General features: G+C 50.0%; 1 protein-coding gene across 1 annotated transcript; it reads right to left on the bottom strand.

Moving 5' to 3' along the window:
* Nucleotides 1-1,291: 1,291 nt before the first annotated feature.
* On the bottom strand, nucleotides 1,292-2,326 carry LOC307140505 (G-protein coupled bile acid receptor 1; the record flags this gene model as incomplete). Its single annotated transcript, XM_079840066.1, has 1 exon — nucleotides 1,292-2,326. One exon carries the CDS (start codon nucleotides 2,324-2,326, stop codon nucleotides 1,292-1,294), a length of 1,035 nt encoding a protein of 344 aa, XP_079696192.1.
* Nucleotides 2,327-17,789: the final 15,463 nt, after the last annotated feature.

The raw sequence follows: 17,789 nt of genomic DNA, 5'->3' as shown, positions 1-17,789 counted from the left end.
GTAAATGCATATTTTATTGAAATGACCTCCTAACCCACTGCACAGGTCTGAACTGCTGAGATCCTCAATAAAGCAGGTTCAGTCCGTTCATGAACATTATTGCTAGTTTTGTTTCCTCTGCTCCAAAACATCAGGTGACTCTGTTTACACTCACCTAAAGGATTATTAGGAACACACACTAATACTGTGTTTGACCCCCTTTGGCCTTCAGAACTGCCTTAATTCTACGTGGCATTGATTCAACAAGGTGCTGAAAGCATTCTTTAGAAATGTTGGCCCATATGGATTGGAGAGCATCTGCAGTTGATGGAGATTTGTGGGATGCACATCCAGGGCACGAAGCTCCCGTTCCACCACATCCCAAAGATGCTCTATTGGGTTGAGATCTGGAGACTGTGGGGCCATTTTAGTTCAGTGAACTCATTGTCATGTTCAAGAAACCAGTTTGAAATGATTGGAGCTTTGTGACGGTGCATTATCCTGCTGGAAGTAGCCATCAGAGGATGGGGACATGGTGCTCATAAAGGGATGGACATGGGCAGAAACAATGCTCAGGTAGGCCGTGGCATTTAAACCATGCCCAATTGGCACTAAGGGGCCTAAAGTGTGGCAAGAAAACATCCCCCACACCATTACACCACCACCACCAGCCTGCACAGTGGGAACAAGGCATGATGGATCCATGTTCTCATTCGGTTTACGCCAAATTCTGACTCTACCATCTGAATGTCTCAACAGAAATCCAGACTCATCAGACCAGGCAACATTTTTCCAGTCTTCAACCTCGGTTGTAACGAGTGGTTATTTCAGTCAAAGTTGCTCTTCTATCCGCTTGAATCAGTCGGCCCATTCTCCTCTGACCTCTAGCATCAACAAGGCATTTTCGCCCACAGGACTGCCGCATACTGGATGTTTTTCCCTTTTCACACCATTCTTTGTAAACCCTAGAAATGGTTGTGTGTGAAAATCCCAGTAACTGAGCAGATTGTGAAATACTCAGACCAGCCCGTCTGGCACCAACAACCATACCACTCTCAAAATTGCTTAAATCCCCTTTCTTTCCCATTCCAACATTCAGTGTGGAGTTCAGGAGATTGTCCACACCCCTAAATGCATTGAAGCAACTGCCATGTGATTGGTTGATTAGATAATTGCATTAATGAGAAATTGAACAGGTGTTCCTAATAATCCTTTAGGTGAGTGTATATTGTCCAAACCATTTTAGTTTGAGAATGAAACCGAAATCAAGCTGAACATTATAAATATAAACTTCAATCGGAAGTCAATCATATCATCGGTGACCGACTCGAAGGCTGGTGTCCATTTGCACACTTGTGTTTCCGCAGCGGTGCCGCAGTTTGCGGAGCAGTTTTTTGACGGGATCTGTGTATTCCCTGTTGGCCAGTCCCAGGAGCAGAGGCACGACAGCAATGCCCCCGACCCCGACACAGGACAGCACAATGTGGCCGGTGCGATTGCTCTTTCCTGCCCGACGAAGCAAAAACTCCATGCCTACATGGGTGTAAACAATGTAGGGCACCCAGCAGGCCAAGAAGGCGAGGGAAACCGCAGCCACACAACAAGCGTAGCGCATCTCCATTCTCCGTCTGTATTTCTTATTTGCCACGGCGCGCTGCAGACGCTGGATGTCCCTCAGCTGTTCTCGGGTGATCCACAGCACCCGGAACGTCATCACGGCGATGGAGAGGATGGCGGGTGCCAGTAGGCCATACACTTCCAAGTAGATGAAAGCGTTAGGAAAGACACTGCGGTATGTGCAGCAGCGCTCTCCAGGCAACGCCATGCAGTCAGAATGAGCTGTGCTGTTGGGTTCTGGACAACATCCGTTCCGCTCATGAATAGCCTTGTTGTTCCAGCCAAAGGCCGGCAAGAGGGCGAAAAGCAGCGGCAGCGTCCACACGGCCAGCAGAGGGAGCGCGAATCGCCGGTGCAGCCAGCGCTGCCTCCGCCGGAGAGGACTTACAATACTCCGATAACGCTCATAGTGCACCAGCACGAGGTTAAAGAGGAAAGCCAGGAACAGAAAGTTAGGGAAAACGTGCACCAGCAGACAGGAAGAGAAGCTGAGCGGGCGGTTCAGGCTCATCCAGGGAATGAAGGGAAGAGCCACGCCGGTGCACAGGTCGGCCACCAGCAGGCTGAGGAAGAAGTAGTTCTGCGAGTTGTGGAGCCGACGGCTGAGGGTGATGGCCAGGATGATGAGCAGGTTGATCAGGATGATGGCGCAGGAGACAGGCAGGGTGAGAGCGTAGATTAGCTGAGCCTCCACATCGCGCCCAGAGGCGTTCCGCATCGCCCAAGCCATTACCACAGCTTTACACGCCAAACGTCCATCATAAGACGAGCGAAATCTGCCGGAAGAGGAGAGGAATACATCCTTGACTTAACATTGATAAACAAATCAGGACATATTGTTGAACAATGAGACAATCCATTTTACTAATTGACCTATTGGTAAGCCCCTCCCATTGAACGCAGAGGAGCCAATAGCAGTTGAGTATCAGTTGCGCTGGGACCGGAACTCGGACATCTTTAGGTTTCAGCGCCATAGAGATGCATTGGAAAATCCGAAGCTCTCATCGGTTTGATGGTGTTTATGCTACAGAAATGCTCAAATGTCGTGCCTGAGGTACTGTAACACTGACTCCAGGTGTCCTGAGAGGAGTTTCTGTTTGTCAAACTCTCCTTAAGTTACGATTAAAGTCCCTGCTAACATACAACTGTAATAACTAACTGTTCTCACGCCATGTAACGTTAACACTGTAGGTCAAAAACACGAAGGTCTACATTTCAGTGCCTCTCCATATTAAACTGGTTATATGTAAATTAATTTAATTTTAGATATGTTTAAGGTCTACATTATCTCCTATTTTGATGGTTATTATAGTCTCCGGGTAACGAAAGGAAGAGCTCGCACGCAGTTTATCGCAGTTGTTTACCACAAGTTTACCAGTTACTAACTGCACCCTCGAAAAGGCATAAGCTCTGTGTATATGTGTGTTTACTGTTTTATGAGTGTTTTTGTGTAATTTGCTGTGTATGTTAATGGTAATGCAACGGAGAGAGAGAGTTTGTGAATGAGACGTTAATGCGCACTTCTTATGCTTTGTTTGTTCAGATCTTACAATGATTTTTTTGGAGTGAAAAAGGACATAAACTTGATAAACCATCAGTAAAGTTTGGCCATCATTCAGACGGGGTATACGCTACAATCTGTGTCCAAACACATCTTGGGATAAGTTTTTCACACTGACAGCTGTACATTGTAAGATATAGCAAGTAATCAGCCGTGTTTCCACCGTCACTCCAGGGCTGGATCGGGGCCAGAGGAGTGGTCATGGACTGAGGTGGAGTTCATGCTAACCCTCAACATTAAAGACATTTAAAACTATTGTCAGCTCAAAACTCACTTTCTTAAGAACATAGACGCCCCCACTTTATATTAGTTGGCCTTAACTACTATGTACTTACATCAAAAAATAAGTACAATGTACTTACTGTGTTCTAATTGTATTGCAAAACAAATTGCAAAACAATTGTATTGATATTGAGGTGGGATACAGGTAAAGTTAGGGACAGATGTGTTGGTAAGGGTAAGTTTAAGGGTAGGGTTTGGTGTAAGGTGTAAAAACTGTGTAATTACAAATGTAACTACAGAAATGAATTACAGATGTAATTACATGCAGGTATTTTTTTTAATGTAAGTAAATTGTGCGCAAAAAAACCCTAAATAACGACTTATATAGTGATGACGATTTCAAAACACGGCACCATGAAGCTTCGAAGCGTTATGAATCAGTGAGTCGAATCATGATTCGGATCGCGTGTCAAACCGCCAAACTGCTGAAATTTGGCGATCCAAACTGCTGAATCGACTCACTGATACATAACGCTCCGAACCCCTGAATTGACTCACTGATTCATAACGCTCCAAACTGCTGAATCGACTCACTGATTCATAACGCTCTGAACCACTGAATCGACTCACTGGTTCATAACGCTCCAAACCGCTGAATCGACTCACTGATTCATAACACTCTGAACCGCTGAATCGACTCACTGATACATAACACTCTGAACCGCTGAATCGACTCACTGATTCATAACGCTCTGAACCGCTGAATCGACTCACTGATTCATAACGCTCTGAACCGCTGAATCGACTCACTGATTCATAACGCTCCGAACCGCTGAATCGACTCACTGATTCATAACGCTCTGAACCACTGAATCGACTCACTGATTCATAACGCTTCGAAGCTTCATGGTGCCGTGTTTTGAAATCGTCATCACTATATAAGTCGTTATTTAGGGGTTTTTTGCGAACAGAAACTATTCTCGTCTTCATAAAGTTATTGTAGAGCCGCTGTAGTGAGATGGACTTGAGATGTAACTTTAGTCTTAAGTGTCTTTTAAGGGTCTTGAGAGTGTAAAGTTGAGCCAATGGAGGCCTTTCAGAGCATCAGATTTACACTAAAATATCTTCATTTGTGTCTGAAGATGAACGGAGGTCTGACGGGTGTCCAACCACATGAGGCTCAGTCATTAATGACACAATTTACATTTTTGGGTGAACTAACCCTTTAATTAAAATGTTAGTGCATAGTAGTTAAGGCCACCTAATATAAAGTGGGTCCACATAGACAAAGCATATATGATTATAATCGTGGATTTTAATCATATATGGTTTATGTTTTTTTTGTTGATACCGGACTTCTGCATCCGCGTATGTCATGAACTACGTATACTTCGGCTAACTCATGTAACTCCTGATTTCTGTCCGTGAGCTCCCGCTGTTTCTCCGACTGAAGGAATAATTGTAAAGTGATCACTCAAACCTCCTCAGATCACATCATTTTCTGGAAAATTAATTGAAAAGCTCATTCTTTCTAAAGAAATGTGATGTAAAATATATTTAATAGTATTTTTCTAACTGTGTAAGCCTTTGGGTTTTTTTGTGCATTGCTGTGATCACAAATAAACGGAAGCAGGTGTGACTGAGTAAGTGTGTGTTCTCTTTTGATGTGAAATGAGGATAAATACAGTTTGATTCAGCATGATTGATGGACACTCCTGATCTGGTTAGTTTCCAGTCTGTTATCTTCCCCGTGCTGGAGAAACGGTGGGATTGTGTGCCGTTGTTCTATGGAGGATATCGACAGTGGAAACACAATAGTTTGGCCTCGAGGCTGTTGGCCCCGTCCGGCCCGCCGTCGCACTGGCCTGACCGCGGAAAAGCGGCGACTCTCTAATATCCACCATAAACATTCGTGGGGACACTAACTCACTAACTCAGTGACAGCTGGCCCTGTTCTAGTTATGCTGCTTAATATCAAGAGTACGAATCATAGCAGATCATCTGATCGGATAATTCCTCTCGAGTCATCTGCTCAAAAAAGTTTGATCTGCTAATACAAAAGGGCTACAAGTTCAACACTAGATAAGCGTGATCTACAAAGTTAATAGCTATTCTCTGGAGTTATCATATCCTTAAACAAAGAGTAAGTTCCAATTTCCAGATGTTCAGCATCTGTGCATTACGCACCACACTAGATGACATGTTTCAAGCACAATTTAAATACACATTCAGCTCAAATATAACAGGTTTTAGTCTATAAAAATGTGTTAAACTTTGAATGTCTACATAAACATTAGAAATAAAAGCAGACGCTAGAATACCTGTAGCTTGTAAACGGTCCATGTCCCAGGTTTATAACAGTTGTGAACGTGGAACTCCAGGCCATAAATTCAACACTTTCTTTATGAGTGCACAGTTTCCTAGAAAGTTATTCATAGAGCAAACGAAAAGTGAGACAGAAAATTTACCTTTTGTCAGCTTGGCTTGAAGTGAAGAGGAAACTTCTTAGGGCTTCATCAGGTCGTTTAACACAATGCAAGAAACGTTTGCAGGCGAGTTAGCAACTACGAGGCAATAGCAGTGTCCATTAGTCCATGATGTGTGTGATTGTTGATCAGCTCTGCGCAGCGAGAGCCTCGACAGCTGCAGAGAAACACACGCTTGTCAAGAGGAGAAAGTGAACAGGACAAGTCCAGCAGGAACGTCACTCGTAAAACTCTGAACAACACCCTCACTAACCTACAATGACATCCGTTTCAGCCCATGCATGCTGGTGTGTGTGTGTGTGTGTGTGTGTGTGTGTGTGTGTGTGTGTGTGTGTGTGTGTGTGTGTGTGTGTGTGTGTGTGTGTGTGTGTGTGTGACCGATAAAGACAGTGAGAGACCCATTAGTCGTGAGGGATGTGTGTTAACTTACACACAACTACATAAATGTCTGAAACAGGTTAAACCTTATTCTTAAAACTGAACTAATGCAAATAAGGGACATTCATTCTAAAAGAGACCGATTCAATGGTATTCAATGCTTAATGAGATTTTTCTTCTTTACCAGTGAAAGGGTTTAATTTGCCTATTTAAGCAATCTCTGATTTCCTAACCCCATGCTTGGAAATGTGATCATGTAAGTAATTCATATCAAAATATCCTGTTTGTTAGTATGTTTCCCTTCTGCTTTTTTTAGAGGAGAAATATATAAAATAATTCTGAATTTCAATCTTTGCGTGTCACCAAGCAAAACACAAACTGCACACACCGATCAGGCATAACATTATGACCTGAATATTGTGTTGGTCGGTAACATTATAATAACTACACCCTATGAAGCATTAGTAAATAGTTAATTCATCATTTATAAAGCATTAATATACATTAATAGGCAGTTTATAAATACAGCTATAAATGCTTTATTCTTGATTTATAAAAATAACTATAATGTGTTTAATAATTGTATTTTCATACATCATAAATGATCACTTTATCATTTCTAAATTAAGTATTACATTATTTACAAAGCAGTTATTTAGGAGTTGTCAGTGGTTCATCAGATCATTTAGAAAGTGTAAGTAGATGATTAATACACTATTTAAATGTACATTTGTACATATTATTTAGACATATAGTAATAGTTGCTCAGTGTGTTAATAAATGCTTTATTAATGTGTATTTCTACTGTAATTCATGATTAATTCAGGTAGTTATAAAATATTTAGTAGTTGTCAGTTAACTCATCTAAAGTGAGGCCAGTTCTTCATGACCCTGTGGCCGGTTCTCCACTGGTCCTCCATGACCCTGTGGCCGGTTCTCCACTGGTCCTCCATGACCCTGTGGCCGGTTCTCCACTGGTCCTCCATGACCCTGTGGCCGGTTCTCCACTGGTCCTCCATGACCCTGTGGCCGGTTCTCCACTGGTCCTCCATGACCCTGTGGCCGGTTCTCCACTGGTCCTCCATGACCCTGTGGCCGGTTCTCCACTGGTCCTTCATGACCCTGTGGCCGGTTCTCCACTGGTCCGTCGTGACCCTGTGGCCAGTTCTCCACTGGTCCGTCGTGACCCTGTGGCCAGTTCTCCACTGGTCCTTCATGACCCTGTGGCCGGTTCTCCACTGGTCCTCCGTGACCCTGTGGCCGGTTCTCCACTGGTCCTCCGTGACCCTGTGGCCGGTTCTCCACTGGTCCTCCGTGACCCTGTGGCCGGTTCTCCACTGGTCCTCCGTGACCCTGTGGCCGGTTCTCCACTGGTCCGTCGTGACCCTGTGGCCGGTTCTCCACTGGTCCTCCGTGACCCTGTGGCCGGTTCTCCACTGGTCCGTCGTGACCCTGTGGCCGGTTCTCCACTGGTCCGTCGTGACCCTGTGGCCGGTTCTCCACTGGTCCTCCGTGACCCTGTGGCCGGTTCTCCACTGGTCCGTCGTGACCCTGTGGCCGGTTCTCCACTGGTCCTCCGTGACCCTGTGGCCGGTTCTCCACTGGTCCTCCATGACCCTGTGGCCGGTTCTCCACTGGTCCTCCATGACCCTGTGGCCGGTTCTCCACTGGTCCTCCATGACCCTGTGGCCGGTTCTCCACTGGTCCTCCATGACCCTGTGGCCGGTTCTCCACTGGTCCTCCATGACCCTGTGGCCGGTTCTCCACTGGTCCTTCATGACCCTGTGGCCGGTTCTCCACTGGTCCGTCGTGACCCTGTGGCCAGTTCTCCACTGGTCCTTCATGACCCTGTGGCCGGTTCTCCACTGGTCCTTCATGACCCTGTGGCCGGTTCTCCACTGGTCCGTCGTGACCCTGTGGCCAGTTCTCCACTGGTCCGTCGTGACCCTGTGGCCAGTTCTCCACTGGTCCTTAATGACCCTGTGGCCGGTTCTCCACTGGTCCTCCATGACCCTGTGGCCGGTTCTCCACTGGTCCTCCATGACCCTGTGGCCGGTTCTCCACTGGTCCTCCATGACCCTGTGGCCGGTTCTCCACTGGTCCTTCATGACCCTGTGGCCGGTTCTCCACTGGTCCTTCGTGACCCTGTGACCGGTTCTCCACTGGTCCTCCGTGACCCTGTGGCCGGTTCTCCACTGGTCCTCCGTGACCCTGTGGCCGGTTCTCCACTGGTCCTCCGTGACCCTGTGGCCGGTTCTCCACTGGTCCTCCGTGACCCTGTGGCCGGTTCTCCACTGGTCCTCCGTGACCCTGTGGCCGGTTCTTCACTGGTCCTCCGTGACCCTGTGGCCGGTTCTCCACTGGTCCTCCGTGACCCTGTGGCCGGTTCTCCACTGGTCCTCCGTGACCCTGTGGCCGGTTCTCCACTGGTCCTCCGTGACCCTGTGGCCGGTTCTCCACTGGTCCTCCGTGACCCTGTGGCCGGTTCTCCACTGGTCCTCCGTGACCCTGTGGCCGGTTCTCCACTGGTCCTCCGTGACCCTGTGGCCGGTTCTCCACTGGTCCTCCATGACCCTGTGGCCGGTTCTCCACTGGTCCTTCATGACCCTCTGGCCGGTTCTCCACTGGTCCTCCGTGACCCTGTGGCCGGTTCTCCACTGGTCCTCCGTGACCCTGTGGCCGGTTCTCCACTGGTCCTCCGTGACCCTGTGGCCGGTTCTCCACTGGTCCTCCGTGACCCTGTGGCCGGTTCTCCACTGGTCCTCCGTGACCCTGTGGCCGGTTCTCCACTGGTCCTCCGTGACCCTGTGGCCGGTTCTCCACTGGTCCTTCGTGACCCTGTGACCGGTTCTCCACTGGTCCTTCATGACCCTGTGACCGGTTCTCCACTGGTCCTTCATGACCCTGTGGCCGGTTCTCCACTGGTCCTTCATGACCCTGTGGCCGGTTCTCCACTGGTCCTTCATGACCCTGTGGCCGGTTCTCCAATGGTCCTTCATGACCCTGTGGCCGGTTCTCCACTGGTCCTCCATGACCCTGTGGCCGGTTCTCCACTGGTCCTCCATGACCCTGTGGCCGGTTCTCCACTGGTCCTTCATGACCCTGTGGCCGGTTCTCCACTGGTCCTCCATGACCCTGTGGAGATGCTCTGACCCAGTCGTAATCTAAGAGCTGTTCATGGACATGATCTGTGTATGTGCAGTTATAAGAGCAGATTCAATGAGTTCCTTACAACCAACAGACTATGAGATGTCGTCTACGGACACATGCTGGTTGTAGCAACTTAAATTAATTTAAATAAATGCAAATTAATGCAATGTCACATTTTATAAATTAAATTCATTCAATATAGACGATTAAATGAATCGTCTACAGTGTAATGTTTAAAACGGTTATATTACTGTTTCTGTGAAGCGTCCCTGAGCTTGGCCGTGGGAAAGGCACTATATAATTTAAACATATTATTATTATTATAATATAGGGGGACAATATGTATTTTTAACCCAAACTCACAGGAAAACCAAGCATTTTTTGAGGTAGTGATTTCATAGGAATTCGTACAATTTGATTTGCACAAAAATGTAAGATTCTCCAACAAACCTCATTATGAAGGACCACCCATAAACCCCACCAGCCCTAACTCCACCCCAGCCCTAACTCCACCCGAGCCCTGACTCCACCCCAGCCCTAACTCCACCCCAGCCCTGAACCCACCCCAGCCCTAACTCCACTCCAGCCCTAACTCCACTCCAGCCCTAAACCCAGCCCTAACTCCACCCCAGCCCTAACTCCACCCCAGCCCTAACTCCACCCCAGCCCTGACTCCACCCCAGCCCTAAACCCACCCCAGCCCTAACTCCACTCCAGCCCTAACTCCACTCCAGCCCTAAACCCAGCCCTAACTCCACCCCAGCCCTAAACCCAGCCCTAACTCCACTCCACCCCAGCCCTAAACCCAGCCCTAACTCCACCCCAGCCCTGACTCCACTCCAGCCCTAAACCCAGCCCTAACTCCACCCCAGCCCTAACTCCACTCCAGCCCTAACTCCACCCCAGCCCTAACTCCACCCCAGCCCTAACTCCACCCCAGCCCTAACTCCACTCCAGCCCTGACTCCAATCCAGCCCTAAACCCACCCCAGCCCTAACTCCACTCCAGCCCTGACTCCACTCCAGCCCTAAACCCACCCCAGCCCTAACTCCACTCCAGCCCTAACTCCACTCCAGCCCTAACTCCACCCCAGCCCTGACTCCACTCCAGCCCTAAACCCAGCCCTAACTCCACCCCAGCCCTAACTCCACCCCAGCCCTAACTCCACTCCAGCCCTAACTTCACCCCAGCCCTAACTCCACTCCAGCCCTAACTCCAGCCCTAACTCCACCCCAGCCCTACACCCAGCCCAGCCCTAACTCCACCCGAGCCCTAACTCCACCCCAGCCCTAACTCCACCCGAGCCCTGACTCCACCCCAGCCCTAACTCCACCCCAGCCCTGAACCCACCCCAGCCCTAACTCCACTCCAGCCCTAACTCCACTCCAGCCCTAAACCCAGCCCTAACTCCACCCCAGCCCTAACTCCACCCCAGCCCTGACTCCACCCCAGCCCTAAACCCACCCCAGCCCTAACTCCACTCCAGCCCTAACTCCACTCCAGCCCTAAACCCAGCCCTAACTCCACCCCAGCCCTAAACCCAGCCCTAACTCCACTCCACCCCAGCCCTAAACCCAGCCCTAACTCCACCCCAGCCCTGACTCCACTCCAGCCCTAAACCCAGCCCTAACTCCACCCCAGCCCTAACTCCACTCCAGCCCTAACTCCACCCCAGCCCTAACTCCACCCCAGCCCTAACTCCACCCCAGCCCTAACTCCACTCCAGCCCTGACTCCAATCCAGCCCTAAACCCACCCCAGCCCTAACTCCACTCCAGCCCTGACTCCACTCCAGCCGTAAACCCACCCCAGCCCTAACTCCACTCCAGCCCTAACTCCACTCCAGCCCTAAACCCAGCCCTAACTCCACTCCAGCCCTAACTCCACCCCAGCCCTGACTCCACTCCAGCCCTAAACCCAGCCCTAACTCCACCCCAGCCCTAACTCCACCCCAGCCCTAACTCCACTCCAGCCCTAACTTCACCCCAGCCCTAACTCCACTCCAGCCCTAACTCCAGCCCTAACTCCACCCCAGCCCTACACCCAGCCCAGCCCTAACTCCACCCCAGCCCTAAACCCACCCCAGCAATAAACCCAGCCCTAACTCCACCCCAGCCCTAACTCCACCCCAGCCCTAAACCCAGCCCTAACTCCACCCCAGCCCTAAACCCACCCCAGCCCTAACTCCACCCCAGTCCTAACTCCACTCCTGGCCTAACTCCACTCCAGCCCTAAACCCAGCCCTAACTCCACCCCAGCCCTAAACCCAGCCCTAACTCCACCCCAGCCCTGACTCCACTCCAGCCCTAAACCCACCACAGCCCTAACTCCACTCCAGCCCTAACTCCACTCCAGCCCTAAACCCAGCCATAACTCCACCCCAGCCCTAAACCCAGCCCTAAACCCAGCCCTAACTCCACTCCACCCCAGCCCTAAACCCAGCCCTAACTCCACTCCAGCCCTAAACCCAGCCCTAACTCCACCCCAGCCCTGACTCCACTCCAGCCCTAAACCCAGCCCTAACTCCACTCCAGCCCTAACTCCACCCCAGCCCTAACTCCACTCCAGCCCTGACTCCACTCCAGCCATAAACCCAGCCCTAAACCCAACCCAGCCCTAACTCCACTCCAGCCCTAACTCCACTCCAGCCCTAAACCCAGCCCTAACTCCACCCCAGCCCTAAACCCAGCCCTAACTCCACTACACCCCAGCCCTAAACCCAGCCCTAACTCCACTCCAGCCCTAAACCCAGCCCTAACTCCACCCCAGCCCTAACTCCACTCCAGCCCTAAACCCAGCCCTAACTCCACCCCAGCCCTAAACCCACCCCAGCACTAAACCCAGCCCTAACTCCACCCCAGCCCTAAACCCAGCCCTAACTCCACCCCAGCCCTAACTCCACTCCAGCCCTAAACCCACCCCTAACTCCACCCCAGCCCTAAACCCACCCCTAACTCCACTCCAGCCCTAAACCCAGCCCTAACTCCACCCCAGCCCTAACTCCACCCCAGCCCTAACTCCACCCCAGCCCTAACTCCACCCCAGCCCTATCTCCACTCCAGCCCTAACTCCACCCCAGCCCTAACTCCAGCCACAGCCCTAACTCCAGCCACAGCCCTAACTCCAGCCACAGCCCTAACTCCAGCCCCAGCCCTAACTCCAGCCCCAGCCCTAAACCCAGCCCTAACTCCACCCCAGCCCTAACTCCAGCCCCAGCCCTAAACCCAGCCCTAACTCCACCCCAGCCCTAAACCCAGCCCTAACTCCACCCCAGCCCTGACTCCACTCCAGCCCTAAACCCAGCCCTAACTCCACCCCAGCCCTAACTCCACTCCAGCCCTAACTCCACCCCAGCCCTAACTCCACTCCAGCCCTGACTCCACTCCAGCCATAAACCCAGCCCTAAACCCACCCCAGCCCTAACTCCACTCCAGCCCTAACTCCACTCCAGCCCTAAACCCAGCCCTAACTCCACCCCAGCCCTAAACCCAGCCCTAACTCCACTACACCCCAGCCCTAAACCCAGCCCTAACTCCACTCCAGCCCTAAACCCAGCCCTAACTCCACCCCAGCCCTAACTCCACTCCAGCCCTAAACCCAGCCCTAACTCCACCCCAGCCCTAAACCCACCCCAGCACTAAACCCAGCCCTAACTCCACCCCAGCCCTAAACCCAGCCCTAACTCCACTCCAGCCCTAAACCCACCCCTAACTCCACCCCAGCCCTAAACCCACCCCTAACTCCACTCCAGCCCTAAACCCAGCCCTATCTCCACTCCAGCCCTAACTCCACCCCAGCCCTAACTCCACCCCAGCCCTAACTCCAGCCACAGCCCTAACTCCAGCCACAGCCCTAACTCCAGCCACAGCCCTAACTCCAGCCACAGCCCTAAACCCAGCCCTAACTCCACCCCAGCCCTAACTCCAGCCCCAGCCCTAAACCCAGCCCTAACTCCACCCCAGCCCTAACTCCACCCCAGCCCTAACTCCACCCCAGCCCTAACTCCACTCCAGCCCTAACTCCACCCCAGCCCTATCTCCACCCCAGCCCTAACTCCACCCCAGCCCTAACTCCACCCCAGCCCTAACTCCAGCCACAGCCCTAACTCCACCCCAGCCCTAACTCCACTCCAGCCCTAACTCCACCCCAGCCCTAACTCCACTCCAGCCCTAACTCCACCCCAGCCCTAACTCCACCCCAGCCCTAACTCCACTCCAGCCCTAACTCCACCCCAGCCCTATCTCCACCCCAGCCCTAACTCCACCCCAGCCCTAACTCCACTCCAGCCCTAACTCCACCCCAGCCCTAAACCCAGCCCTAACTCCACTCCACCCCAGCCCTAAACCCAGCCCTAACTCCACTCCAGCCCTAAACCCAGCCCTAACTCCACTCCAGCCCTAAACCCAGCCCTAACTCCACCCCAGCCCTAACTCCACCCCAGCCCTAACTCCACTCCAGCCCTAACTCCACCCCAGCCCTAACTCCACCCCAGCCCTAACTCCACCCCAGCCCTAACTCCACCCCAGCCCTGACTCCACTCCAGCCCTGACTCCACTCCAGCCCTAAACCCACCCCAGCCCTAACTCCACTCCAGCCCTAACTCCACTCCAGCCATAAACCCAGCCCTAACTCCACCCCAGCCCTAAACCCAGCCCTAACTCCACTCCACCCCAGCCCTAAACCCAGCCCTAACTCCACTCCAGCCCTAAACCCAGCCCTAACTCCACCCCAGCCCTGACTCCACTCCAGCCCTAACTCCACCCCAGCCCTAACTCCACTCCAGCCCTAACTCCACCCCAGCCCTAACTCCACCCCAGCCCTAAACCCAGCCCAGCCCTAAACCCAGCCCAGCCCTAACTCCACCCCAGCCCTAAACCCACCCCAGCACTAAACCCAGCCCCTAACTCCACCCCAGCCCTAACTCCACCCAGCCCTAACTCCACCCCAGCCCTAACTCCACCCCAGCCCTAAACCCACCCCTAACTCCACTCCAGCCCTAAACCCAGCCCTAACTCCACCCCAGCCCTAACTCCACTCCAGCCACAGCCCTAACTCCAGCCCCAGCCCTAACTCCAGCCCCAGCCCTAAACCCAGCCCAGCCCTAACTCCACCCCAGCCCTAACTCCACCCCAGCCCTAAACCCAGCCCAGCCCTAACTCCACCCCAGCCCTAAACCCAGCCCAGCCCTAACTCCACCCGAGCCCTAACTCCACCCCAGCCCTAAACCCAGCCCAGCCCTAACTCCACCCCAGCCCTAAACCCAGCCCAGCCCTAACTCCACCCCAGCCCAGCCCTAACTTCACCCCAGCCCTAAACCCAGCCCAGCCCTAACTCCACCCCAGCCCTAAACTCAGCCCTAACTCCACCCCAGCCCTAACTCCACCCCAGCCCTAAACTCAGCCCTAACTCCACCCCAGCCCTAACTCCACCCCAGCCCAGCCCTAACTCCACCCCAGCCCTAAACCCAGCCCAGCCCTAACTCCACCCCAGCCCTAAACCCAGCCCAGCCCTAACTCCACCCCAGCCCTAAACCCAGCCCTAACTCCACCCCAGCCCTAAACCCAGCCCAGCCCTAAACCCAGCCCTAACTCCACCCCAGCCCTAAACCCAGCCCAGCCCTAAACCCAGCCCTAACTCCACCCCAGCCCTAACTCCACCCCAGCCCTAAACCCAGCCCAGCCCTAAACCCAGCCCTAAACCCAGCCCAGCCCTAACTCCACCCCAGCCCTAAACCCAGCCCTAACTCCACCCCAGCCCTAACTCCAACACAGCCCTAAACCCAGCCCTAACTCCACCCACAGGGGTTTAAACAGATCGCATGAAAATTAACACGAGACCGTAAGAATTAGCCGCCCATTCAGCAAAACATAAAATAGATATGAATTACCGTGAGATTGCGTTGGTATTTTGTAAAATGTTGGCAACTTTTCACTTCATTAGAAGCACAACAATTAAATTGTGTGGCCGGTTACAGACATTTAGAAGTTTATTTTAAAGGGAAATTGATTTAAAATAATAATAATAATTTGTAATTAAGTGTAAAAGCTCTGTAAAACTTAATGTGGCACTTTTACAACACAATAAGAGTGAGAGGCAATCAAAGGTTCTACACACACTCGTGTGTCTGGTGTGGGTCCGTCGATTCACTGGCTAACCCGACCTGGTTTAACATCACCTGTGTGTTTATTGACACAGCACTTTTCTTGGCATGTTAAAACACTGCAAGTAACTTGTTACAAAGGGAAAACATGAGGTTGACAGCACACGTTTCAATATGACACTGAATACAGCAGAACGTCTGGCCAATCCGATCCACAGGCACGGTTAATCATTCACAGAGCGGTGGGAGAAGAATGAGAGAGAACTGACCCTTCAGAAAACAGCAGATTTAATCTGAGCCTATGAGTAAATGTGCATTTTTACCATTATGATTATGGCAAAAGTTAATTTCATACAACGCTGTCGATCATCAAATGAATGTGGACATCTGCTAAATAATGGGTTGGATTATTTCAGTCATTTCTGTGAGGACTGATATTAAAGCTACAGCTGTTGTTGGAGGATCTTCAGCTGTACTGAGTGGGAAAGAGCAGCCAAACTGTCCAACAAGACACAAGAGCACCAGAGTCAGACACAGGTGATGGAGTCTCAGTCCAGTTCATCCGAAGGTGTTCAGATCCGTCGAGGTAATCCCACCGCTCAATAAACCCTTGTGTTGTGTGCAGGGTCACCGTCAGAAGATCCTCCACTAACTCTATAGCGCGAGATATACGTTCTGCTATAGCTTTAAAGGGTTAGTTCACCCAAAAATTTAAGACCCTTAAAAGACACTAAAGACATCGTTACAAAGTCCATCTCACTACAGCGGCTCTACAATAACTTTATGAAGTTCTACAAATCAAATCAGGAAGTTGACGACAAACCGAGCAGTAGTGAAAAATAGAAAATGGAACGTCTTCAGAACTGTGAACAATTCTAAAATATTATGGGACCCCAGCATAAAACCAAGGGGTTTATTTGGTGGTCATCTGAATGTACGTAGTCTCATGTCTAAAAATGAACAAATACGACATTTGTTAATGGACTCTAATTTGGATTTCTTATGTCTGTCCGAAACTTGGCTTCATGAGAATTCACCTTACGCAGCCATCACCATACCAGGTTATCAAATTTATAGAAATGATAGAGTGAGATCTAAAGGTGGTGGTGTTTTGGTGTATATAAAAAATAGCATTCAATGTGAGGAAATTAACTTGTCAAATAGTGACTTGGAATGTATTGGTTTGAAAATTATAGTATCGCCACAAATGTTTTTTAGTTTGATTGTAATTTATCGCCCTCCCTCTGCCAAGGTAGATTTTTATGAAAATTTTCGTAGTATGCTTCTTAGATGCAACTTTGAAAAAGAGGTATTAATAATGGGGGATTTTAATGTTAATTGGGAAGACAGAGTAGCCAGGAAAAATCTTAAACAAATATGTGATAATTTTGATTTAACACAGGTAGTCAAGGGTCCAACAAGAAAAACTCATAATACTGAAACGCAGATTGATTTAATCTTTTGCAATAAACCAGAAAGAATTACAAAATCCTTTAATATGATCACTGGACTATCGGACCATAATTTAGTTCTGGTGACAAGAAAGTTAACTAGCAGAAGGTTTTGTGTTTCAACTGTTAAGGAGAAAGAAGTATCTAGAATACCCAACAAAGTATGGGATCAGTTCATAGATAAAATAAACAGGTTTAACTGGAGTGATTTGCTAGCTGGGAAAGATGTACATGATGGAAGTACAGTGCTTACAAGTAGACTACAGTATTTTATTAAGGAGTTTACCCAAAAATTTAGAAACAGAAATTATAAGAATAGTCTCCCATGGATTAATGCTGACATTCTTAATATGATGAAAGAACGTGATCTTGCAAAAAAAAGGCTAACAATTCAAAATTAAGTACTGATAAACACCGTTTTGCAATGTTGAGGAATAAAGTTACATCTCAGTTAAGAAAGTCAAGGGCTGACTTTTTTCTAACCATTATAAACAATGCAGGGGGCAATTCAAAATTGATTTGGGATCAATTAAACAAATTGCTGGGGCAGGAACATAAAGACAGAAAACCTGTTGATCTCGTGTTGGATGGGAAAAGTATTTCTGATCCAACTGTGGTTGCTACAGCTTTTAACAACTATTTTGTAGACTCTGTTGCATCTATTGCACAGGGTTTCTCACACATAGATGTTAGTAAGTGCCCTATCTTGTCGTCAGAGAACAGCCTTGTGTTTGCTAGCGCTTCTGAAAGAAACATAGAATCCTTAATCAGTTCACTTAATACTTCTAAAGCGAAAGATGTCTTTGGTATGGACAATACAATGTTGAAAGAATTAGGTTCGTCCTT

Source organism: Gobio gobio (genome assembly GCF_949357685.1).
Source record: "Gobio gobio genome assembly, chromosome: 17".
Lineage (NCBI taxonomy): Eukaryota > Metazoa > Chordata > Actinopteri > Cypriniformes > Gobionidae > Gobio > Gobio gobio.
This window is presented reverse-complemented; position numbering and strand designations above follow the sequence as displayed.